The sequence below is a fragment of the Perca flavescens genome, chromosome 11, assembly GCF_004354835.1.
Source record: "Perca flavescens isolate YP-PL-M2 chromosome 11, PFLA_1.0, whole genome shotgun sequence".
NCBI classification, from domain to species: domain Eukaryota; kingdom Metazoa; phylum Chordata; class Actinopteri; order Perciformes; family Percidae; genus Perca; species Perca flavescens.
The window spans coordinates 22813540-22839150 of record NC_041341.1 but is presented as its reverse complement, the minus strand read 5'-3'; the positions used below and the strand labels follow the sequence as shown (position 1 = coordinate 22839150).

The following is a 25611-nucleotide window of genomic DNA, read 5'->3' as shown; positions in this document are numbered from 1 at the left end:
ATGTGGAGATTAATTAGGAGGAATACTAAAGGCTAAGCAGAAAGCAGGTAATGCCCTTCATGATGATGCTTTGTTTTCCTTCAATAGTCTACAGTAATTATATTTGTTAAACTAGTTAACAGTGTTACATTGATAAGACAAGGTTACAGGGCTGCATTGCCAAAACCTACAGCAATAAAATTAAATGGCATGACATTAAGCTCCTCATTCATATCAGATGTATTTTGAGCTAATGATGTTTTAATGTAATGCATGTTGGAAAAGGCTCAAAGGCATCTGATGCTCCTGAGCTCCTGAAAAATGGTTCACAGATCAGCTTTGGGCTTTATATTGTGTACTATTAGCATCAAGATCTTGTTTTTTAGGAGACTGTACCAAAATGAGAGACTATAGAGTAATGAAAGTGTTCCCTGCACAGCATCACAGTATCAGGCTGTTGAAAATGTAAAAAATAGGTAACATTAATACCTCCCCCCCCTTCTCTTAACCGCTTTGTTTTTAACAGTGTTTCGTCCCTCCTACAACAATGCTTCACAGATCTAGCTGTGGAGAATTATCAAAGAGCATATCTGAATCTGAGAGCTAAGAGATAAGGATATCACTGGCTTTGTGAGCCAAATGTGAACATGAATATGTGCCTAATGGACTGCAAGTGACACCACTGCTTTGCGTGGAGATACTGGCAGAAGCAGTTAAGCAAACTTGCTGATGACCGTCTTTAGTCAGTAAGTAAAATGTGCTCCTCGAAGATAAAGTACAAAACAGTGCATCAAACCTGCATTGATTTAGCAGGGTAAAAATCTAAATAGGGTTTATAAATTAGTTTAGCTGCCTATACATCTTGCCTGTCGTTTAGAATGATAAAAAAAAATAGTTGTTGCCACTCTATACATTTTCCTATCTTATATTCAGCAATCAATCAATCAATTTTATTTGTCACATGAAATTGTACAAGGTGCAATTCCAATGAAAGGTTATCCAATCAGCTGCAATATATCTATCTGCTTCTATTTTTTGACATAGACCACAGTGTATGCAATGCATCTGGACAATAAAGAAATGTTGAAGTAGCCTACATTAATTTAACATGCAGAGAAATTGTATTTTTACACTACTAACTACTGCAATTACTTAAATGAAAAAAATTCTAAATGTTTCCCATTTGTTATCATTGCTTTGATGCAGATGCAGATTCAGATGCCAATTTAAAAATTTTAGAAGGTTCTTTTTCACATCTTTTTTTGATCGTTATGTAATACAGACAGATGTTCAGGTAAAAATGCTAGGGGAAAGATAATCTAAAAGTCCAATGTTCTCTCATGAAAAGTTCTGAATCTAAAATAGTAGTCTGAAAATAGTAAGGAGACTTTGAGCTTAGATTCTCTTCACAATATTTTGTTTCAAAAGGAACAGGAATGAACATATATGCACATGTAAGCAAATATCCTTTACCCCAAACATCCAAAATAACAATTTTACAACCAATTCTGCAAATCAAACAACTTCAACTTTTATTCAATCCATGTAAGGACATCAGAGATGCATTTTGAAACAAACAAGAACATGGTATTAATCCAGTGCAGTTAAGATAGGACTTCTTTTTTTTCAATTATCAGCTGGTTCATAAATCTTTTACCTCCATGTGAGATAAGGTCTCTCAACTGACTCCTCAGACTGTAGTGACTCTCATGACCAGCTCTCGTGTGCTATTGCTGGGTTGGCTGCGGGCTTCCGGCTGCCTGAGATGGCTGAGGAGGTGAAGGATGTTGTAGGGATAGTGTTGGTCTGGCACTGCACTGCCGCTGTTGGGGTCCACATGTGTTTCCAGTCCTCCTGTGGCAGTCACTGCGGTTGTAGAAGTTGAGCCATCGGCTGTGGAGGCTACCACCATCAGCGAGGAGGTGGAGGTGGACACTCCTACCCCAGTCTGATAGCCTGGGCTGGGCTGAGACAGAGTCCTGTCCACAGTGGTGTTCTTCAGGTCATCGCTGTCCATAGACTTATCATAGTTCAGGACCTTCCACTGCTGGTTCACGGCCTGCCAGCGGTGGAAGATACGAAACACAGAAGGTCCCTCGTGGACAATTAATGCTGTGGAAATCAGAGCATCAATTAGACAACGTCATTGTCTGGCAGCAGTCTTAATGACACCACAAAGTGATATATGTCTCTGCAGTGCTAGATTCACTGTGTTAAAGCCTGCAGGAAGTATTAGCTGAGGGAGTAGCAGAACAAAACAACTCATCTTTAAAGTATCGCACCATAAACCTGAGATATGATCTTTATTTCTTAGAAAAATTGTAGACATGGCACAATTTATGATACAGCAATACTCTCCACTTTTGGATTTAGGTTAGCAAAAATGATGCATTTGTTCTTTTGGGTTGTTCGATAACATCTTATCACAGTTTAAAATTGCTTATTGATTGATGTTCATTGAACTCAGTATCTGGAAAATTGAAATCAATCTGTAACAAAATATGCTTAGACCCCAAGAATTTAGTGCATTTCTTTTTCATTTTGAAAGTTATGTAGAGGAAAAAAGCTATTTGAATATATGTTTTTTGTAGCCTGCTTAACTTAAGCTTATAACCTTCTCTACCATTATCATCACTGCAGCCAGTATTCAGAACTGTATCACCATACAACTAACAGATTTAAATTGGTAACATTTTTTATTACCGGTATAGTAAAATATTGTCTGCTAACAAATGGAAACTTATAATTCCCAACCTCTTCTATATTTAAAGAGTTTACTGATACAATCCTGTCTCTCCTCTTCAGCTCTGTTTCTCTCCAACTCTGTGGATAAGTGAAAATCAGGTCTTTGTGTCTACCAGGTGACAAGTTAATCTCTGTAAAGTGCAGAGTTAATGACTCCGCAATCAATCCTCACCACCAAACCGGAGACAATCAATCTCCTCTTCCTCTTATCCTGCTGTCTGCTGCAGTGGCAGTCAGAGTTTGCTTAATGTGAGATGCCATCACACAGTCATCCAAAACATGCCGGCCGCCAGGCTCCAGAGGAAGACAGCGGGCTTAAAGGGGATGCTACAAGTTTGAATTTGGACACCCACACAAATCCAGAAAATGGTTAAAAATGCTTTGATGCACCTTTTTTCTGTGTTATATTAGCATGTGGTGGTCGTCAAAAGTTTGCCTGAATTTGACGTTGAAGCTTTTTATTATGTTTGTTCAATCAAGTAAGCTTTGGTTAAGTATTTCATCTTATTTAATATAGTAAGTGTAATATAATAAATAGTACACAAATATTATTAATAGTGACCAAACAATCATGTGTGCAATACAAAGATAAGCCAATGTAACATGACAGCACTCCGCACATACATATTGATAAGAAGTGGTATAGATTTGTTGTATTGATTGTCAATAGAGTAAACTGTTCATGCTCCAGCTGGTATGTATAATTACTGAATCTGCTGAAAACCTTTGACATTATGTTGGTTTGCCTGTTGAATTCATGATGTAACATACTGGACACACTAATTACCATTCTCAATCTTAAAAGGCACACATTAATTCCAAGAGGAATTATGAGGATCTAATTATATTAAACTAATGTGAAATCTAGCGTCTCACCGATGCAGACGATATCCATAAAGCCGTACATGCCATAGCAGATCTGGAAAAGCAGATCTTGTCGCTGCCAGCGGGCTGAGGGGCTGAAAGACGACCACACCAGCCAGGAGATACTGGCCATAAGGAACAGGGAGCCCAAGATGGCTGCTGCTATCTGCACTTTTTCTATCACTGTCAAAGAGATGGCTTGCCACTGCAGGAAGACACAGACCACAGAAACAGATTAGCTCTTTAATTAAAACATTCACATTATAAGTTAATCAGGCTGATAATCAGAAAACTATTCCTCCAAAAGAGAATGCTGCCGTGGGGAAAGAGAACGCAGATGTATAATGTGTATGCAAAACATTTGAATTATTTGTAGCCTATCTGTCATTTTGCAAATGAAGATTTGTTCACACGAAAAAACTTCAGGGAATGCTACACTGGAATATGAAGCACAAAATCAAATAGCTGTCTATCACACATCAGTGCTCACAAATGCTCTTATAAGTCTCAAACTGAGAGAAAAGTTGCTTCTGCAATCTTTCTGTTCTTGAGATCAGAGGAAAAAAAGCCTTGTTTAATTCAAAAACTTTATTTTAAGTTGAATTCCTTGGTTTATGATCAGAGCATAATTAGATCTGAAGTCAATCCCGGAAAATAGTGTTTTTGTATGAAAACCTGGTCTGGAAAAGTCTGGGGCTATCTATCCTATGGCCATGAACCCCAGCAATTCACTTAATGACATCACAAAACAGACATTTAGTACTTAGTGTTTGGAGTTTTTCCATCAGACTTCTATTTCCAAGTAGCTACAATAACTTGCTCATGATTGCCAACTTGTAAATATTTTCACATAATAACAAGAATAATAATACATTTTATTTATATAGCGCTTTAGATAGTACTCAAAGACACTTTACAGTAAAACCAGCACATATAACACATTAAAAACAGATAAGCAATAAAACCAACACATAAAACAAGCACATTAAAAGCAATTAACAACAACAAAACCAGTAACTATCAGGTGAGAAATGTAAGACTATTGTGTGTGAAAAGCTAATCTGAAGAGGTGTGTTTTGATTAGTGTTTTGAATGTGTCCAGGTCAGTACAGTCACAGATGTGTATGGGTAGGGAGTTCCAGAGGGAGGGGACTGCAATGGTGAAAGCTCTGTCGCCCCAGGTACGGTGCATTGTCCTGAGTGGTGGGGAGAGGAGGTTTGCGTCAGAGGAGTGGAGGTTACAGTGGGGACTGTGAGGTAGGAAGGAGCCTGGTTATGGAGGGCTTTGTGGGTGAGGAGGAGGACTTAGAACTGGATGTCAGTGGCGGTTCTGAAGGACGGGAGTGATGTGATCGCGGGAACGGGTGTGTGTGAGGAGACGGGCAGCAGAGCTTTGGATGTATTGAAGTTTATTTAAGGTATTTGCAGATGAACCATAGAGGTTCAAACATCTTGGCTTCTCATCCTGCTCTTTTCCTTTTAAATGTCAGTGCTGCCCTGTACGGCTACAGCTCACCTGTAGTGGGTTCTTGGTGCTGATGGCAATGACCTGATATTTGTAGTAGCAGAGCTCACAGGCCCAGGATCCTCTCTCACTGATCCATTTGATGAGGCAGGGATGGTGGGTGCAACGTACTGACCCACTGCACCGACATGGGCTCAGGAGCTCCCCCTGTGGGAGAGAGATAATCAATACCAACAACCCAGGACAAGGGTTTTTCATAATTCAGTTCATTTAAATGCATCCATACGTATATGTTTCATATTTTTTACTTTCAGTAGATAACTTGTTTAGACAATCTGTGCAGCTCCTGGTGAAACATGAACCCAGCTACCTGTGCAATGCTGTGATGTATATGAAGAATAATAGAGTCCTACACTGATGCATACTGGGTTAGATTTTACAGTGCAAGCACAAATGCCACTGACTACAACTAGAAGCTAAACTTTTCTGCCTCATAATACTGGACTTGACCTTAAGAGCGGCTTAAGTATTGATTTGTGATTCAGAATAAATATCTCCCTGAGTCATTGACTGGCTGATAATCCTTTGTTTTGTCATCATATTTATTCCCTGCAGATGCAATATACTGAAGGTTACACTATACATACATTTATATATATTTTTGCTTTTCTTTGTGCTGGCTTATTGATTTTCTGAGAGCTTTTCACCCCCCCCCCCCCCACACACACACACACACAGGTGTGAAATGAAACCTTTGTCTCACACCGAGTTGTTGATTACTATTACAGTTGAAATGTAGAGGATTTGTCACTGAAGCTTTTATTAAAGAGCAAACTGCAAAATACTGATACGCTAAATTTACACTGTTACTGCAGCTTGTAAAGGGAATGTAGCTGCTACATATAATAAATATTCTTTTGTAGATTTAAATATGGTAACTTCAGACCAAATACTAATCTAGTATATAATGTTCTCCTTTACTTTTCCTTTCTCCACTTTCTGCTGCAGTGCCTTCCCTCTCTGCTTGCACCTGATTTTTATTACCATAAGAGGAAAATGTAAAAACTTGTGTCTGGCTGTCCTGCATTTGTCAAATATTCATGAGTATACGGTATTTGTATCCAATATTTGAAACAGTTATTGTGAAATATGTTGTATGACATTTCTGAGCTCAGTCAGTCAGTCAGTCAGTCAGTCAGTCAGTCAGTCAGTCAAATAAGGACATTTCAAGTCCCCTACATCAGCATGACATGATACATATGAGCGATTTCACTGAAGGCAGATTAACTATTATATAGTGTGGTTAACCTCTATGCCGCAGTAGCCTGAATCTTAAAGAGGTAGTTGAAAGAAAACCAGACATTCATTTCAACACCTCAAAAGTTGATGTGAGTAAAGATCTGTTCCGAAGAAGCATTTGAGCAATACCATCAATTTACTCCTGAACAGGGGCTCAGTGGTAGATTTGTGAACTCTTGAACCATGTGAATATTTAGCAAAGCATTACTGAAAAGGAGCATATTCTGCTGAGATTTAGCAGCCCAATTTTTAACTTGACCAACATGTGGTTTCAGTTTATTCGGTGGGGCTTGACAGGTTTTTAAGAAAATCACAGTATTAATAATACGAAATTCAATAAATTTGGCATAATAAGGTTTTTCACTTAACAGCAATATGTGCTCAGCCTAACCAGCCCTTATTCATCTGAATAAATAGCCATATTCAGCCTGGGGAACAAATGAGAGATTTATAATCACCCTGGGCCCCAAGCTCATTAAAATATATCTTGTCATATTGGGTATAGATATGGACCCAAAAGATGTAGGCCTGCCATCTTTTTGAGGTCCTGACCTGCAGTAAAAGAAACTACGATCTATAAAATTCAAAGCAGGACCTTCTTGTATGGATGTTTTAATCTTAATGGGACTGAACAAAAAGCCTGTAGTGAATGAAAAAAGAAAAAATTTGCCAACTCCCGCTGCTGCAAGAAAGCTCTCATCCTCTCTAAGCTAAGGCATTCAATTTCAAATTTCTTAAAAAGTCTCTATCCCCTGTTCCATGCTATGAACATGGCATAGAGATTGTGGGAAGAAATGCAAAACGCAGTGAGTTTCCAAATTATTTCTCCACGGCATCGTTGTGCTGACATCTCTGACAGACGGAGCAGCACCCTGGTCGAGGAGAAGGGAGGGAAAAGCAGGGAGTTAGAGGAGAAAGGGCCCATCTACAGATGGCCAGGGTGGGAGTGTATTGGCAGGAGCACCAGAACACTTCTGCCTTGTCCAGTGGGACTCAGACCGCTCACTGAGACTGGCCTGATTGCAGCCAAGAGCTGAAACCTAGATCATTCCAGTACAACCGAGGCTGGAGAGAGAGCAAGACAAACTGATAATAAATGTGGCATAACTGCCCACGTATACAGAACGTGATAACTTATTGTCCTTTTGTTGATCAAACAGCAATGATCATTAAAAAAAACCACAATAGAACAATGTATTAAAAAGATGATAAGACTGATACCGTTGGCCGTGTTATTCCATTTCTCTGTGCTGCACTATGCTAAAAACATCTCAGTGCACCTAATTTTCTCCTTATAAAATTGGATCCACTCCGAATGTATATAACAACATAAAAGTAAATTAGAGATGGCTATTCACATTTCTTAAACTCCTAGAATCAATGCAAGTGAACTCTATTATTTCTAGGAGAAAGGAAATTGTGGATAATAAAGTAGTGCCCACAGAAATTGAATGAAAGCAATTTTTACAATAGCCAATGACATTCAGGACACAAGCATTTCTTTACTAAGTGCCTGCAATACTACAGTCATTTGAAAAAATAGCTTCATATGCACATTTTCAACATATTCAACAAGTTGCTGAAAAAATTTAATTATAGGTCAAATAATTTCATATTTATTTACCTGTAATGACTGCTCATGAAACATGCTGGGAGACGTTCCACTCATTGCTTATTTTACGGGCACCATTAAGCCTAGTGGCAGTTAATGGCCCTTTAAAAGTAATTGAATAAGAGTGCAACCATGGGTTATAATTTAAGTTTATGAATTTACAGCCCCTGTCTTCATAGATTTCAGCAAGACCAAAAAAATGCCATGTGCTCATGTACTGGTTTATATCCCATTCCAAACAAATGGCAGAGGAGCCATCCTATGTACATTTGATCTAATGCAGAGAGCATAATGCCTCGGCACTGTGGGGCCATATAGAAAGAATGATGCTTGACCCCTCAAGGCTTCTCATTGTGTCTCAGGCAAACACATTGTGTGAGTGCATTATCTGTGTTATGATTTAGGAGGGAATTTTTTTCTAAGCACCAGGGACTCGCATATTCTCAACATGCAGCTCAAGTGAGGACAAAACAGTAGAAGCATCAGACCCAAAGTACACTTCAATGTAAAAGCACGCAGATTCATTTACTTTTCTTCCTTTATCCTTTTTTTTATAAGTTTGTGCACTATGTGACTATTTTGTCTTTAAGGGATGAGGTCAAGATCAAGTCTGAAAGCACAAGCTTGAATAGAAAGAAAATGCTCCACGAAAGCAAGCCTGAGCCCCTTGTAAAGCTTCTCGCTGACCTTTAGCTAAATAGATAGATATTTAATCAGACTACAACCATTTTTCAATGGTGCCTCTGTCAGACATTCAAGGCCCTTTTCTAGTGGGCTGCTTGAGGAAAGCAATGTCTCTCGTTCCCTTCTTTACTCTGTCTTGAGTATCTCAGCCTTGGGGATGGAAGTGTTTTTGAGGTGGATTGTCAGATCAGATACTGGCTGCCTCGGTCTATGTGACATCTTGGAGGGATGGGGGGGGGGATAACTAATGTCCCCACTGCCTGTATCACACAGTGACACACAAACAGTCCACTCATCTCTCTTTTCAAATGGAGTATCATTCTCCTTGTATCCATTTACACAGAACTTGCATAATGATAAGACGGTATGGAATCAAGTGCTATTGACTAGCTGCATTGTCTCAAGGAAGCATCGATGATGTGAGTTGGAGGAGGCCATGGGAAACACTGAAAATCCTGAAGGCGGTACTTTGTATGCACTGCAGAGTGTGCTGACTATCTGGGGTTTTTGAAAAAAAAAATGATGAGGCCTTGTCTTCCAATCTCACAACTAGACCCCATGTCAGTAATTATTACAAAGTCTTGCTCAGAGGTGAAACGACTCACAGAATTGCTGTTGGAGTAATTAGTTGATGAAACATAGAGAGATTATAGACCATACAATAACCATGAAATGATAAATTAAATCTGCTGCTTGGGTAAAGGGAAGGCAACCATGAGTACACACTGCCAGAGAGAAAGTTATATGTTCTACACCTCAGTTATCTTGCTTCACACGTTTTGTAACCTCCCTGCCTTTAATGCCAATTGTAGAGGTGTGACATATTTGTCAATGTGGTCTCAAAGGCTCTGTCAAACAGTGTAACTAATGTGTCTCCAAATTGCTAAGTGCTTGCTTCTCTGATATAATTTCATATTATTTATTGCAGCACATCTTAGCCATCTTTTCAGATTTTTCATCTACTGATTGATGTAGTCTAGTGTGACATTATCATCAATATTGCACCAAAGACAAAGGCATGCAGTGTGAAGGCTTTTCCCTCCTGTTTCTTTCCCCATCTTTTCTTTTTTTCTATTTCAAGGTGGTGCGTGCATGAGCAGCAGAGTGAGAGGTATTATTTGATGTTTTCATGCATATAATGCATCAATATGAATACACAGTGTTTGGCTATAATAAGTTGTTACTGCATATTTGTGTATCCTCCACACAACCATTGGGACAAGGTCTTATATTATCCTCCCACTGCTCTAGCTGTCTTTTAAAGCCACGCAAAGGGGTGATTGCAGAATGCAGTGGGATCCCTGCGCAGAGGGCTCTCCAGCAGCAAGGATTCCCTGATAAGACACTGGGACACTGAGAAGCTTGACCAATAGAATAGAAATAACAATCATTTGTAATAGAAAGCCTGTATGTAACAGAGGCTCATGCAAGAAGGGATGGTTTTTGGATCTAAACATTCCCATCACCTGGTCTGGTTTATTATGCTCCTACACCAACAGATTTAACTAAGATTTCAGAGCGAAGCTTTGTGAGAATAATTCATTCATGGATGGATCAGATGGACACTTTGTACATGACATAGCCTACGTATTTTATTTAAACATTTATGGGGGGGAAACAAGCCTTGACTTACATATTCTGGTCCCTGGAAGCAGATCCTGCACAAGGGAGTCCTGAAGCCACTTGTGTAGCTGGTGAGGGAATACCTCTCCTCCAGTTTGCCCTTTGAGCAGTCATCAGAGGAGCTGCTGCAGCCGCGCAGGGCAGCCGACAGCTCTGCAGCATCAACCCAACCCGGTCGCTCTCCGCCTGGTGGCCCGGTGGCTCCTGCTGCAAGCGGGGCAATCCGGTCCCCTGCTTGCTGGTGGCTCCGCGTTAGCGTGTTGTTATTGTCGGGGACGGTGACGCCTGTTTCATGGCTTTCCGTAGCTTGGACGCTCATGGGGGTCAGCGGAGGCAGCGGTGTCGGTGGTACCGGTGGCCCGAGAAGGAGCACCCTCAGGTCACCGAGCAGGACGCAACAGCGGCTCTTCAGCATGCCCTGGATGCGCAGCAGGCTGTATCCGGCCACAAACTCACAGCACCATGCAAAGGTGCAGGAAGAAAACAGCATCTACTGTATGTGTCGCCGTCATGAGCAAACACTTCTTAAAATGTGTGGGATGGGATAGTGGGGGTGCGTTTTCCAGTGTTTGTTGGGGTTTAAAGCAGCCTTTTACAGTCTTTTTCTATGTTAGAATGGGCTATTCTAATTGAAAGTCTTTTATTGTCTTCCCACGAGAATGTAAATCCAAAAGACAAACAAATCCCATCGATGCAAACAAGTGTCTGAAGCCATTAAGTTCAATAAATGAAACAGCTAAAAGAGGAAAGTCAAATGTTAGATTGATAGAAATATGCATTCAAATAATAAGGCTATGGCTCGTTCACTCAGTGTCCACTGTGATCGAATGGCCTTAATGGTCTGCCTACTCTATACAACATAGGCTAAACTATCTAGACAGGCTTCTCCCTCCAGATTCACGACGAGTGGCGAAAACAAGAATCAAATCTGCCTTTGGTACAATGGACTGATAGGACTAACAAAATGTCAGCGCTCATTCTTTAAAATCAAATATTCCAACAACACCGAAAGACACATTTTAAATCAGCAGAGATCAGATTATAGTCGACATATTAGGCTTTCAGAGCAAATCAAGTCAATCGATGGCGTGGCATGAAGCGAAATCTGTCTTACCTGGCGAGCTACCCCGGTTTTTATACGACTCACAGTTTCAGGATTTTTTCATAGATCTCCTGCCAGCCTGCAGGTCGCTGACAAGTCTGCGTGAAGCTTACATCCCCAATTATCGAATTTCCATATTCAAAGAAAAAGCCGATGGGTTTAAATCCCTCCGTTAAAATCCAATACGATTGTCGGACTGTCCTGCTCTGGGTGAAAGCATCCGTAGCCCCGCATTCTCCTGTGATCATTGGCTGCTGAATTGGTGCTGCAGCTTCAGCACCATGATTCCTGGGACAGCTCCCAGACGCCACACGTCACCACCGCACAGTGATGCAAGCAGCCAACTCATTACTACAACTGAGACAAATGCAGGAACACGGTTAATTAACTTTTAGGCAAGACATCCAATTTTTTTAGGAGGCATTAAGTTAAAGGTCACATTACTGTTCTTTGAAAAAAAGATGTTTACTAGGCTACCTTTCATCATGCAAACAGAGAGCAGAAAATGTAAAAATTAAGTAGGTAGATCACACACACACACACACACACACACACACACACACACACACACACACACACACACACACACACACACACACACACACATATATATATATATATATATATATATATATATATATATATATATATATATATATATATATATATATATATATAGAGAGAGAGAGAGAGAGAGAGAGAGATAGATATAGATAGATAGATAGATAGATAGATAGATAGATAGATAGATAGATAGATGGATGGATAGGATTATCACTAGGCTAATTAAACAATTAAATTAGGCTATCAGGTGAAACATAACAAATAGGCCTACAAATGTATTTGCGTACTAGATTCAAATTAGGCAGCCACCAAAAGCACTTTCATCAAATTTTCGTCAATATAAAAAAGACCATGAAATTAAAACACTGGTCAAACCCAGTGATGTAAAAAGTAGCCTAGTAAGCCTACTGAGACTCTTTACTTAGGCTAATTATTTCCATTGACTAATCTGTGCTATCTTAACAGCACAATGTAAGCTAGTATTATCGCTTAGGGGATAAATAACAAAACTGATCTATCTGCCCCATATATTATTATCCTACGTTATAGATTACTGATGCATCAATGTCTTTTTCGTGGGTTAGCAAAATAGAAAAAGGCCTTGATGCATCAGTAATCTAATAATACTAATAGGCCTAATAATACATGGGGCAATTGGCTGCATAACAATTCACATATTGTGCTCATAATAGGTCAGTGTAACAGTTAAATTTTCTAAGCATAAACGGACATTTGGAAAAACAGAAAAATGGGTTCCAATATCCAATTTTAAATTTTTTTCCTCCTTGACAAATTATAAAATTGTTCTTTAACCTGTTTTTCCAATTTTCTGTTTTTATTGAAAGGATCAGAAATTTAGAAAATTACAAAATTGCGTCTGGGCTCCAATTATTCAATACTGCAACATTCTCTCCTTCGTTCCGCCTAGCTACGCCCCGCCCCCCACTAGAAACCATCAGTTGCAAGCACCTCTGACAAAGTCTCTCAGTTTTTCATGTTGGTCCATATGCAGTTAGTGACCTGCATATTCCGCAAAGTAGAGGAAGAGAATAGGCCTACCATTGCAGTATTGAATAATTGGAGCTCAGACACAATTTTGTAATTTTCTCATTTTCTGATCCTCTGAATAAAAAACAGGAAATTGGAAAAACAGGTTAAAGATGAAAAATTGGATATTTGAACCCATTTTTCTGTTTTTCCAAAAGAAGAAAATTGAACTGATAAGCGTTACACTGACCAGAATAGGCTGTTCTTTCTTTCTTACTTTGTCTTTCAAGCTAACGTATCACAGATATCACCCCAGGTTACATATACGGATTTTCTAGAAATGAAAGCTATTAAATATATTATTATTGACGTTTTTTCTTTACATTACCAAGCAACCAGCACCTCCACGTGCCTCATGTTTTTATACGTCACTTCCTGCGCGGCAGACAACCAACTAGCAAATTGTCAATTAGCTTAAGATGTGTCGCTCTGCTTCGTTCGTACAAACTTTGCCGTCTTTAGATCACACTGTTGTTCATCTGCTCTTCCACGAATGAATACTAATTTCTGTCTAAAACCGCTGTAGATTAATTGCTATGCTTATGTTGGTAAGTTTTACTGACGCCGCCAACGCTAGCTGGCACCGTTGATGTTAGCAGGAGAAGCTGCAGTAACGTTACAAGTTTACGAACTTTTAGGATAACGATAATTGTACTGCTAAAGCTAGTCCATATGGGTTAACATGGTTCACTTGCTTGTAGGTAACTAGCTAGATGTTAAGCCATCCCGGAGTGTGACCGATAATCATTTGAATTTGTGAATGAGTCTGAGGTAACGTTAGCGAGTAACGATAGCTAGTTGCAGAAAAGTTCATCATCATGTCTAATCAGCTGACTGCAGAGCAGCTGCGAAAGATTGAGGAAAACAGACGGAAGGCTTTGGACAGAAGAGCCCAAAGACTTGGACAGACTATTAGCAGCGATACCCAGAGTTCGTCAGGCCTCAGCAGTACGTCAGTGCAGGTAACGTTACAGCCCTCTAAACAGAGCGTTACCTCGGATCATGCTGCCCTGGCTCAACACATAGCTTCTGCACCAAAACGGTTTGTCCCGCCCTTCAAAAAAGACTCACCTAGCTTCAGTAACTACAAGCAAGGCCCAAAGCAGCAGCAGCAGTTATCTGCTACTAGCAACCAAATCAACCAGAGTAACTATGCTTCTACGGGACAGGTAAGATTTGTGCTGTAATGTTCAATCATGTATTGTTTGGATGAAAACTAACAACGTATTTCCCAATTCCTTGTCTTTGATTGTAGATACAAGTCATTGACCCATTTCCTCAGACAAGAAATCAACATGTGAGCAGCCCTGTCCTGTCTAGTGGAGGAAACTTTGGTGTGCCACAGCCTGTTCACCCCAAACCTAACCTCACCTCCAACAGCTCTGGTGGTGCAGTAGGCCCTTTCTACAAGCAAACTAGTAAACCTGCCCAAAGTCCTGCAGCACAGCTGCCCTACAGCTCATCAACTTTGAATGCTGTACCTGCAAAAAAGCCTGTCATCTCTGTAAGAGGAAAATGTGCAGCTCACACAGAGGGCCGCTTCAGAGTAGAAGTGGGGTACCACACAGAGCTGATTGCTGTTTTTAAATCCATCCCCTCAAAGAACTATGGTTAGTATGTGCCTGTGCAACTATGCTGTTTTGCAGCTGAGTCTTGATGTGGAAGACCACCACAAATGTGGCAAACACTGGATATTGAATCATAAATGCATGACCAACATTTTCTTTTGTTTGAAGAGTAATTAACCATAAACTCCATCAGTGTCTGTACATTTTTAGAAAATTGAGAACGATATTGGAAACAGTATCAAGACAGACAGGACAACAAAAACTGTCAACATTCTCGAGCTGATTATTTCATGTATAGGCCTCATACCAACAAAAAACAACAACAAACCCTCAATAGACGATGAAGGTTATGCACCATCCTGCACCAAATAAGGCTGTGTATCAAACTGTAATCATTTTTAAGTTCTGACTTACTATATTGTGTTTTGTAGCAGCAGCTATTGTGATTTTCAAATAATACCCAGCCTTAGTTTCATAATGTGTCTGCACATAATCGGGACAACCTGCAAGGCCAAATAATGAATGACAACTTCACCATAATACAAACTGTTATCATCTGGCCAAAGCTTCAGAGCTGTCCTCTGTAGAAGAGGCCAGATACTCAAATCTTTCATCCTACCCAATATGCATTTTCTAAATAGGAACACCAAATTCCAAAATGTAGTGATTTTGTCTGGTTTTGTATGTCCATCTCAATGTCTGCACTGTCTTTTCGAATAATGGAGTATTCTGTTCTGCCTTAGACCCTGCCATAAAGATGTGGAACTTCAGCCTGGAGGACTATCACCAGCTAAGTCTGAACATCGGGGCAATATTCATGGGAACATGCACTCCTTTCTTCCTCTCTGTAGTAGCCGAAATTAAAGGCATGACAGAGTTGTCGCGTTCTTTGGGCTGCTGCTGCATCTCCTCTATCTTTACCCTGTGTTGCAGTGGCGGAAGCAGCTGCTATTCCCTCTGTGTCTTTGAGGCCTCTGGAGGGAATGGAGGCAGTGGATGTCGCAGCAGCCACCAGCCGAGCTCGTGACGGTGCGGCACTGGGGGCGCTGCTGAAGCTGTGTAGCGGCTGGCAGAAACCTGGAGCCACTTTGCGGGGCCAGTGCATCCTGGTGTCTCCGACAAAGTTTGAGGTTGACGTCGGTTACCATGTCGACGTCATTGCAGCATTCAAGCAGATGCCGACAAAGAACTATGGTAAAATTATGCAATTAACGTTCTTTTTCTGTCTTCTTGGCAATCTTTTATTATGTTGTATCTGCATTTTATGACTTCTGATACAGCATGTTTTATTTTCTTGTTGTGTGGCAGACATGAAAACAAGAAAGTGGAGCTTTTCAGTTGAGGATTACAAGAGACTCTGTGAGTAACAGCCATTGCTTTATTTACCGGGTTTGTCTCCGTTATATTTGCCATCTTGTTTGACTGTGCTGTGTTTCATACCCAGTGGATCTCCTCGGTGGGATAGCAGCAGTGGAGGTGGAGCCTCTGCCCAGGGCAGTAGTCCAGGCTTTCTCTTCCAGGTTTGACGGGACTGAAGCCAGGTCTTTAGACGTCCCTGAAGCAGACCTCTCCAGCATCGACACCTCGCTCACCTGCAGCCTCATGCCCTTCCAGAGGGAGGGAGTCAAGTAGGTGCCGTTGGGCAGCCATTAGTGCTCGTTCTGCATGGTGTAGCCAATAACTCAATATAAGGAAACCGCTATGTATCTATAATTTGACCAGTCTTGTAATAAATGAAGAAAGAATTATCATAATAAGCCAATATTTCTGTGCCATTGCTCTGTGCTGTGGCTTCAAGTTTGCAGATATAAGGATGGATTAGAGTTGACTTCCACTCACTGTCCTGATGTGGATTTTAATTTTTAGCATTTCTCTGTGTCCCTGTAGTTTTGCGGTGTCTAAACAAGGCCGTCTCCTCCTGGCAGATGACATGGGTCTGGGAAAGACTGTGCAGGCCATCTGTATAGCCGCTTACTACAGGTCTGAGTGGCCCTTGCTGGTGGTGGCTCCCTCCTCTGTGCGATTCACCTGGGCCGAGGTAAAAACGCATTCTGCGTGTTAGAAGTAAAATGGTACATTACTTGGTAGGTGTTAGAGTTTATCACTTTGTTTCCATTTAATGGTGTCATTATTGGTCTGCATTAAGTCAGCAGGCACCCTCTTAAGAATATTTTTTGAGTCTCTTTTGACAAAAGCGCTCCCTTACACATTATAATGCTGGTTTCTGCTGAAACTCATTTGCATCTGAAGAATGTTAATACTGTTCCCCAAGGACTGCTTGTACTCTGTAGGTCCCTTATCTTCAGTAGGGGAGATGGCAGTATTGAATTTTGTGCTTCCATTTCTTTATCTCATGGGTGCAGATGATAATTTGGATTTTGAAGCATTGTTATAATGGGGATGTTAACAGTTTATTTATTTGGCTACTTCATTGAATTATGTTATTCATAAAGATCTGCTTCACCTGACATTGCTGATATGGCTTGAACTATATATTTTTTTTACACTTTGCATATCATTTTAGATGTTTTTTTTTTGCCTTTTTAATTTGATCCCACAGAAGAAAGGTAGACTGGTGTTAGACCACAAGGCCATTATGACGCACCCACACTTGGCATTATTGAAATGAAAGAGCCTCTTTATCCCCTTTTTCAATTTCAATACATTCAAATTTCATCTTAGGTTTCCCTTTTCTCTGAGTGTGTCTCATGTTTGGTAGCATCTATTCTCTGCTTAACTTGCAGCAGCATCTCCAGGCTGCAGTAGTGGCACATTTTGAGAAGAGCTTTACATGGCCTTCTGTCTATTAACAAGACAAGACAGTCTGCTCTCTAAATAGATATGTTGGATCAAACACAGTCCCCCAATCAGGAGTTGGAATCGCAGAGGAGTTTAGTCGCAGGATGTCGGCCCATTAAAGGACATTTACTCGTCTGGCTTGGCTTTTATCTGTACTGTTTGTGTTGTGCATTTGGCCAAATCTACTGCACAACATGGGAGCTATAACTTAATGAGTTTAAGCCAGGTTGACAGGCGAATGAAAAGCAAGTAGAAGTGAACTGTCAGAAACATTTGGGCCACAGGGGACATTTTTCTTAACTACATGGTTGGTTGTTTCTAAATGGGAACACTGTGATAGTAGTTAGAATAAATTATAAGTGATAAGTAGTAGAGATGCACTGATAGACCGGCCGATGACCGTAATTGGCCGGTTTTCACGTGCTCAGCCATGACCGGTGACTGGCAAGTCAGTTTGACATATGCCAATTTCATGCCGGCACGCACGCACGCACGCACGCACGCACGCACGCACGCACGCACGCACGCACGCACGCGCACGCACGCACGCACGCACGCACGCACGCACACGACAGCACAGTCTCTTTTTTTTTTTTTTTTTTTTGCTCAACTTTTGTTGTGTCGCGCGTACCCGCTTGCGGTGTGAAGCGCGTGTCCGCACTATTCTCACACATGTAGGGAACCTCGTGAATTAACCTACAACATGTCAGCTGTTTGCAAATTCTTCAGCGTGTGTACATAAGATAACAAGTTTGAAATATGCAACACCTGCAAGAAAAAAGTAGGGCATGGAGGGAAGACACCAAAAACCAAAATCAAATTTTTTTTAGTTGGATATTGGATGTGAAAAGAAGGAAATGGTTCTAACATTGCACTTTAGGTGTGTGTGGATTTCCCACTCAGGAGTATTTTATATAGTTCTATTTTATAGTGATCCATTATCTGTTCAAAAAATGTTCTGTGTTCTGTGCAAAATGTTCTGTTAAAGAGAAGATAGAAAATAAATATTTGTGTGTGTGCTGTAATGTGGTTAGAAAAAATGAAATCTGAATTGGCTAAAATCAGTATCGGCTGGCCTAACTCAAAGAAAATCGGAATCGGCCTAGAAAGTTGTAATCGGTGCATCTCTAATAAGTAGCAGTCAGTCACAAAAGTATTGAATTTTTCTATGGTGTTCCTTAAAAATGTCAGAATCTGACTTTTTCACAGTGGTAGGGGAAAAGTACAGCCTGAACACCAGTACTGTTATTCTGAGAAATTCCGCAGGTTATTTTACCAATTAATCAATTAGTGTTGATTGGTGATTAATCAAATGTTGATCAGTGTTTTCCAAAGCCCAAGATGACATACTCAAATGTCTTGTTTTGTCCAAAAAAGTCAGAGGAGTGAAGAAACTAGAAACTAACTATCTCCGTTTTAAAAAGCTGAGATTATTTACTTTATTTTATTTATTTAAAATTTATAATTTTTTTTCATAAAAAATGACTCAAACCGATTAATCGATCATTTAAACAGTTGGGGAGTAATTTAATAGTTGACAACTAATCGATTCATCTTTACAGCTCTAGAATTTAGTTTCCCTCTGAGTCTCTGACTTACATGAGTAAGTATCTATGCCTGTAGGCCTTCAGACGCTGGCTCCCCTCCCTGAGTCCTGACCGAATCAACGTGGTGGTGAAGGCCAAAGACGATCTGCGTTCTGGTTTGGTCAACATCATCAGCTACGACCTGCTGAGCAGGATGGACAAGCAGCAGCCAGGAAAACCCTTCAATGTTCTCATCATGGTTAGCTGTGTGATTGAACTGTGCCGTGTTCAGAAATGGCTGTTTTTTGTTTTGCCCTTAAGAGGAATTACTGTATCTTATAGACAAAATATTTGATCTTGTCATTCTGTGCAGGACGAGTCTCACTTTCTGAAGAACATGAAGACTGCTCGTTTTAAAGCAGCCTTGCCTCTGCTGAAGGTGCTTATTCTTCTCTCATTTTGTGACATACACCAAAGAGGTTATATTTCCACTTGTTAGGGACATTTACCTGTCTGTGTAAAGAAGCAGATTCATATGGTGTCGAGGTATAACCTTGCTGGGTAAAACCTGGGAAAGGTTCCTTTTACATTAGGTCACAAATCAGATTTGTGGGGGTTCCAGGTTTTGCCAGTAAAATTATCCAGATAATTCATTAAGACTCTTAGAACAAGATCCAGATTTACATACAATTGGCTGTCATATAGCCTTAACCAACATAGGCTGGACACAATATGTGTGCCAATAAACCAAAATGTATCCACAATCCATCCCAAAGTAAACATAATTTTCAATTGTTAACGGTTGAGCAACAGAACAGTTATTTCAGCTATATGTCAAGCTCTGTAACATAGAGCATGTGAGGATACATATCATTTATATTGTCAGTATTACTGATCTTCTATCTTTTGGCCAAGTATTTCAACTTGGTATTCAACCACTCGACACAAAATCTTGTAAGACAGTTGTTGCACTACATGTTTTCAAAATGTTTAACCATTTCAACCATCTGCTACAGTTTCCGATAGGATTCCTGTACTAATAGACTGTTTCCCCTGTCACTGTATTAGAGAGAAATCATTGTTTTGCATATGTAGTGTGTATGTATGTGGCCTGGTAACATACATCCACAAACCAGCTGAAGCCAAAACATCGCAGCATTTGGCTCATTGTTGGGTTTAATTTCTTGTTTTGTCAGCTAGACTCCCTCGGCAGTGCTCTGATCAGAGTTGTTTGTCCATCCTCAGGCAGCAAAGCGAGTGATTCTTCTGTCTGGGACCCCTGCAATGTCCAGACCATCTGAGCTCTACACCCAGATTCTGGCTGTCAGACCTACACTCTTCCCTCGCTTCCATGAGTTTGGGATGCGCTACTGCGGTGCCACACAGGTAGCTTAAGCCTCAACAATCGTCTGTCCAAGTGTGATGCTTAATACTGTTGAGCTGTAATTCTAGTACACCTCAGAGAACATCGAAAGCTTTAGGTGTTGGATTAGTGAATATTTATTTATCCGCCTCACTCATATTTATAGGCTGCAGTTCCTTGAATGGGATGTCCAGTATTTGCACTGAGGTGGGGAAATTTGACAGGTCTGCTGAGAACAATAGGATTATAAAGGTGAAACTTTAAGTCGGTGTAAGTGGGTGAACAGTGAATACATTGAATCTGTTTTTTGGGGTTTCAGCGGATTCCTCCACTGATTTCTTTTTTTGTCTCCACGCTTCTTGTGTTGCTCTGCTCTTGCCACCTAATCTCCTTAATTAAATTTGGTGGGTTCAAGTAGGGGACACGCTACATGATTTAAAGGCCAATTACATTCTTAATTTGGTCATAACTCATTTTGAAGATTGTGGAGTTTTTGCTTTGCTCTGTTAAAATTATTTCTACCATGGAAGTCACATCAACATGGCATCCACATAGAGACTCTGACCAGCTGGAGCTATCCCAGTTTAATTTCTATGACGGAAACTTAAGCTTTTCAGTCTCTGGCTTGAATTGCATTCAATCTAATCCCTGTGTATGATTGACAAGAACCTTGACAAGGGTCTCTCTACCTGCTCTTAAGCCTCATATATGTTGGCTCCATTCTTTTATCCAACCATCTTCTAATATTTTGTTAAATTCCTCTCATCTATCCTTCTCTATCCCCTTCCTCTCTAGTTGACTTGGGGGTGGGACTACTCAGGCTCATCTAACCTTGGGGAGTTGAAGCTGTTGCTGGAAGAGTGTCTGATGTTGCGCCGCCTTAAGTGCGACGTCCTCTCTCAGCTTCCTGCTAAACAACGCAAGGTCGTCACAGTGACCATAGATGGTATCAACACCCGCCTAAAAGCTGCCCTGTCAGCTGCTGCCAAGCAGTTGGTCAGTGAACACAGCAATGTAAGTTACAAATGTTTACCACAGTCCCGGGAAAAACTAGAAAAGACACAGAATTTGTTGCTTTTAAAATGGAAGTATTCGTAAACCTTAAGAAACCAGGCTGAAATTTACAGTCTTCCTATTTTAGAAATGAATGCAAAATGAATCGATCCTTCCAGAAAGTGGTTAAATTGGACAAAAGGACACATTGAAAGAAAAGCGGATTACAGAAAATAGTAAGATCCTGGAAGACTAAGATATGTTATGTTGGCTGAAAATCTCATAATCTGACCTTTTAAATTATCCAATAAACTTTGGTTACCCAAAACATAACCTTTGTTTAGCCCAAGAAAGTTGTATTGGTTCTGTCCTCTTCACATGAGGGAGTCCTTTTCAGGCTGCCAGCACACACAAATGCTTTAAAACCGTCCCTGAATACTACAGCAAGTCTTATTTTAAGTATTTATACACTGATGGATACGCTGAGAATTCCAAGGTTAATACTGTGGCTATAATAGCTGGTGATTTTAATAAATGTAATTTTAAAATTGCCTTTCCCAACTACTATCAGCATGTTAAACATCCAACTAGGGGAGCGCACATCCTGGATCACTGTTACATTCATGTAAAATCTGCTTATAAATCCAGTCTCAGACCAGCCTTTGGAAAATCCGATCACTCCTCTGTGTTACTTCTTCCTACATATATACAGAGGAGTAAACAATCAAATCCTTCGTCATGTATTGTTCAGTGCTGGACGAAGGAGAGTGAAGTGAAACTACAAGGATGCTTTGATGCTACCGATTGGTCTGTGTTCCATTCAGAAAACTTGGATGAGTATTGTGATGCAGTGACTGGGTACATTGACTTTTGCATTGATTGCTGTGTTCCAAGAAAGGTAATAAAACGGCATGCTAGTCAGAACCCGTGGTACAATGCGGATGTGAATAGGAAAATGCAACAGCGGGCCGTGGCTTTTAAATCTTGTAACGCCGCTGCTTATAAGCTGTCCAGATATTCTTTGGAGCGGTCCATAAAAGCTGCTAAACGAGCTTATGGAGCTAAGATAGAGGGTCATTTCATGGAGGGGGACCCACGACGTATGTGGCAAGGGTTAAATTCTATCACTGCTTGGAAACCTAAAGGAGGATCTATCACTAATGTTGATCCATCCTTGCCAAACAAACTAAATGAGTTTTATTGTCGTTTTGAAATTGGAAATGTTGAACCTGTTGTTTTTCCTGCTTGTAATGAGCAGAGCTTTAACATCATTCAAGAGGATGTCCAGAGGGTTTTGGCCAGGACGAAGGTTAGGAAGGCACCTGGACCGGATTGTATTCCTCCCCGTGTCCTTAAACTGTGCTCCGAGCAACTTGCTCCTGTTCTGACAGATCTTTTCAACATGTCACTGAAGAAGTGCACTGTTCCAGCTAGCTTTAAAAGATCAATTATAATTCCAGTGCCCAAGAAGACACCTGTGACGTGTCTGAATGACTATCGGCCAGTGGCCCTCACATTTGTCCTGATGAAAACCTTTTGAGCGGTTGGTGTTGGATTTTATCAGAGATCAAATCCCTGTGTCTGTGGACCCACTACAATTTGCATACAGGAAAAACAGAAGTGTTGAGGACGCCATTTCTTTTGCTTTAAACTCTGTCTATAAGCATCTAGACGCACATAAATCATATGCTAGAATGCTATTTATAGACTACAGTTCAGCTTTTTTTGATTTGTCGACCACAAAGGGTCAAAATCAATGGTTGTATCTCAGATGAGCTGTATGTTAGCACTGGTTCACCGCAGGGGTGTATTCTGAGCCCCCTGCTGTTTACATTGTATACTCATGACCTCGAAGCATCTCATGATAATGTCATAATCAAATACGCCGATGATACAACCATCATTGGGCTGATCAGCTCAAACGATGAATCTCATTATCGCGAGGAGGTGGAGAATGTTGTTCAATTGCTTTTGAACACTTCAAAAACGTGTGAACTTGTTATTGATTTTTGTCACAATAGGATTCAGTTGCCTATTACTATTCATGATTCTGATGTGCAGATGAATTGGAGCTCTAATACGACTAATATTGCTAAGAAAGCGAGACAGCGCCTTTTCTTTTTACGTAGGCTTCGAGAGTTTACTCAAAATACTAAGATTTTATTGAATTTTTACTATTGTGTAATTGAGAGTGTCCTAACCAGTTGTATTACTGTGTGGTTTGGTAATCTCACTCAAAAAGAGAAGAAGGCTTTGAATAAAGTGGTTCGCTCAGCCAGCAGAATTATTGGCTGCACTTTTCCGCTCCTGGAGTTTACATATAAAGCTAGACTACTGAATCGAGCTTTACAACTGGCTAATGATGCCTCAGGCCATCCAGCAGGGGCTTTCTTTGAGATGCTTCCCTCAGGGAGAAGGTATCGTTCTGCCAAATGTTCTACTGATCGCCATTTACACAGTTTCTTTCCACAAGCTGTGAATGCTTTGAACAAAGCATCTTAAACTAGGCACTTTAAATTTATGTATGGATTTCATTGTACAGCATTTTTATATTGAGCATTTTTAATATTGAGGCTTCATGTGGCTTTGTTTGTCTGTCTTTATGTTGTGTCCTCTGATGTGTTGACTTTGCACTTTGAGCTACTTGCACATTTTTTCCAATGCAGGTTACACTGCAAATGGCTAATAAAGTGAATCTGAATCTGATGGGAGAAAGAAGCTTAGCGTGATTGTTACTTATCACACTGCTCCTCAGAGTAATGGCAGTCTTATCAAATCCTCAATCAGAATTTCCTGTCCGTTCTTATCTTGTGCTTTTTTTTTTCAGAAAAAGAAAGAGAAGGAAGCCCTCCTCATCTTTTATAACCACACAGCTGAAGCCAAGCTGCAAGCCATTATGTAAGTACAGACCCTTTTAATGGTCTGGGATCAGCAAGTGGAATCAGCTCAGATGTGATGAGCAGTGAGATTAAAATGTAAAATGAATCCGAACCTTTTGTCAAGCCATTGTGACTGCACTGGATTTGAGATAACTTGAAGAGTTTTAATAAATACACATAGGACTGAATATTTCACTGCTTTTGTTGAAACCGTTGAGAGCTATGTTGTTTCTGTCACTGCCAGGGAGTACATCACAGACATGCTGGAGTGTGGGAGGGAGAAGTTTCTAGTGTTCGCCCATCATAAGTTAGTCCTGGATCATATCATCACCGAACTAGTAAAAAAGGTGAGTCAGATGTACTGATAACAGACTGCACAAAAGCCTTATATACAAAGGAATGTAATTTTGACATAGAGTGCATTTTTACTTTTTTTAACCAGACTGGCTCTTTCGTGGGAGTTAAAGTCAACTCTTATCAGTAGCTGCAGGGAACAAGTGTGGGCAGCATATTTGAGGATTAGTACTACTACTACTTTTCGTCATTATAAGTTTAACAAGGAAGGGTTGTTGATTTGTATTGGCCCGCTACTTAAATCCATTCTGGCCTTTTTAATTTCTCTTACAGAATGTCAGTCACATCCGTATTGATGGGTCCACTCCTTCAGCTGAACGGCAGCAGCTGTGTGACAAGTTCCAGTACTCGTCTAAGACCTGTGTGGCTGTGCTTTCCGTCACTGCAGCTAACATGGGTCTCACCCTGCACTCTGCTGACCTGGTGGTCTTCGCTGAGCTTTTCTGGAACCCCGGGGTAAGCCATGGAAAGTTATTGCTACAAAAGAGTGTGTACTCATTGTTACTACTTTTATTAGGAACACATTTTAGTTTTGTAGTATTTTTATTTGGGACTCAATTTTGAAAGTAAAAAGTGTAAAGAGACAGATAATTTTTCTCAGGAGGAGTTGGGGGTGACCTAAACAGAGCTTACTTGTATTCCTCAGGTGGCCAAATGAATGCAAATTTCCTACTTTCTAGTCTTCTACTTAACGTAAATTGGCAATGCTTTGCTAACATGAAAGCTGTGCACCTGCAGTGTCTGCGCTGCGTAACCTTTGTGTAACCGCTAGAAGGCAGGAAGAGGGGGGAAAAAGGGAGGATAGTACTGTTCTTGTTCATATACTGTACGTACATTGGGATTGAATTTTTTACTTTTTTAGCTGCCATTTTTCATCCAGGCATCATGTGAATATCCCACTCTCTCTTTATGCTAACAGTGGAGTTTGCAGTGACAGAGATGTGATCCGGATCGCAGTACAGTCAAATAGGGTATTCTAAAATTGGGGAGTAAAGGGGGACAAATCTGCAAAAGCTTGATTCATTATGAATTGACTCCTGTACTCCACCTCTGTGCCAGTAACCAAAGCCATGAGGAATCCTAATAGTGCTTTAATTTCAACTTTTGGCATCTTCAAGCCTGAATAATGAATATATTTTTTTTTT

At 40.4% G+C, this 25611-nt stretch overlaps 2 protein-coding genes across 3 annotated transcripts in view; one reads left to right on the top strand and one right to left on the bottom strand.

Annotated features, from left to right (window-relative positions):
• Positions 1-1513: 1513 nt before the first annotated feature.
• Positions 1514-13279, bottom strand: marchf4b (membrane associated ring-CH-type finger 4b). The gene is made up of 6 exons (XM_028591781.1): positions 13202-13279; positions 11386-11730; positions 10282-11007; positions 5105-5260; positions 3601-3793; positions 1514-2091 (listed from the first exon to the last, which is right to left on the bottom strand). The coding sequence occupies exons 3-6, from the start codon at positions 10759-10761 to the stop codon at positions 1670-1672; spliced, it is 1251 nt and encodes a 416-aa protein (XP_028447582.1). The 5' UTR covers positions 10762-11007; positions 11386-11730; positions 13202-13279; the 3' UTR covers positions 1514-1669.
• A 77-nt stretch (positions 13280-13356) lies between these two features.
• The window catches only part of smarcal1 (SWI/SNF related, matrix associated, actin dependent regulator of chromatin, subfamily a-like 1), a 13491-nt gene continuing 1236 nt past the window's right edge, over positions 13357-25611 (top strand). Inside the window, exons 1-14 of one of the 2 annotated variants that reach the window (XM_028591784.1) lie at positions 13357-14153; positions 14240-14594; positions 15296-15346; positions 15486-15746; positions 15861-15911; positions 15997-16180; positions 16440-16590; positions 18975-19136; positions 19251-19316; positions 20123-20263; positions 21036-21254; positions 24061-24131; positions 24357-24459; positions 24740-24922. In XM_028591784.1, coding sequence (XP_028447585.1) covers positions 13803-14153; positions 14240-14594; positions 15296-15346; positions 15486-15746; positions 15861-15911; positions 15997-16180; positions 16440-16590; positions 18975-19136; positions 19251-19316; positions 20123-20263; positions 21036-21254; positions 24061-24131; positions 24357-24459; positions 24740-24922 — 2349 coding nt within the window. In that variant the 5' untranslated portion in view covers positions 13357-13802. The remainder of the gene's footprint in view (positions 14154-14239; positions 14595-15295; positions 15347-15485; positions 15747-15860; positions 15912-15996; positions 16181-16439; positions 16591-18974; positions 19137-19250; positions 19317-20122; positions 20264-21035; positions 21255-24060; positions 24132-24356; positions 24460-24739; positions 24923-25611) is intronic. The other variant, XM_028591785.1, reaches the window with a different exon arrangement.

What these genes read in the sequence shown, in the direction of transcription:
- marchf4b (XM_028591781.1), bottom strand. Translation starts at nt 10,761, where the DNA reads ATGCTGTTTTCTTCCTGCACCTTTGCATGGTGCTGTGAGTTTGTGGCC. An exon ending in GCTTCCAGGGACCAGAATAT is followed by an intron (nt 5,261 to 10,281) that starts GTAAGTCAAGGC and finishes TCTCTCCCACAG; the next exon opens with GGGGAGCTCCTGAGCCCATG. An exon ending in TATGGATATCGTCTGCATCG is followed by an intron (nt 2,092 to 3,600) that starts GTGAGACGCTAG and finishes TGATTTCCACAG; the next exon opens with CATTAATTGTCCACGAGGGA.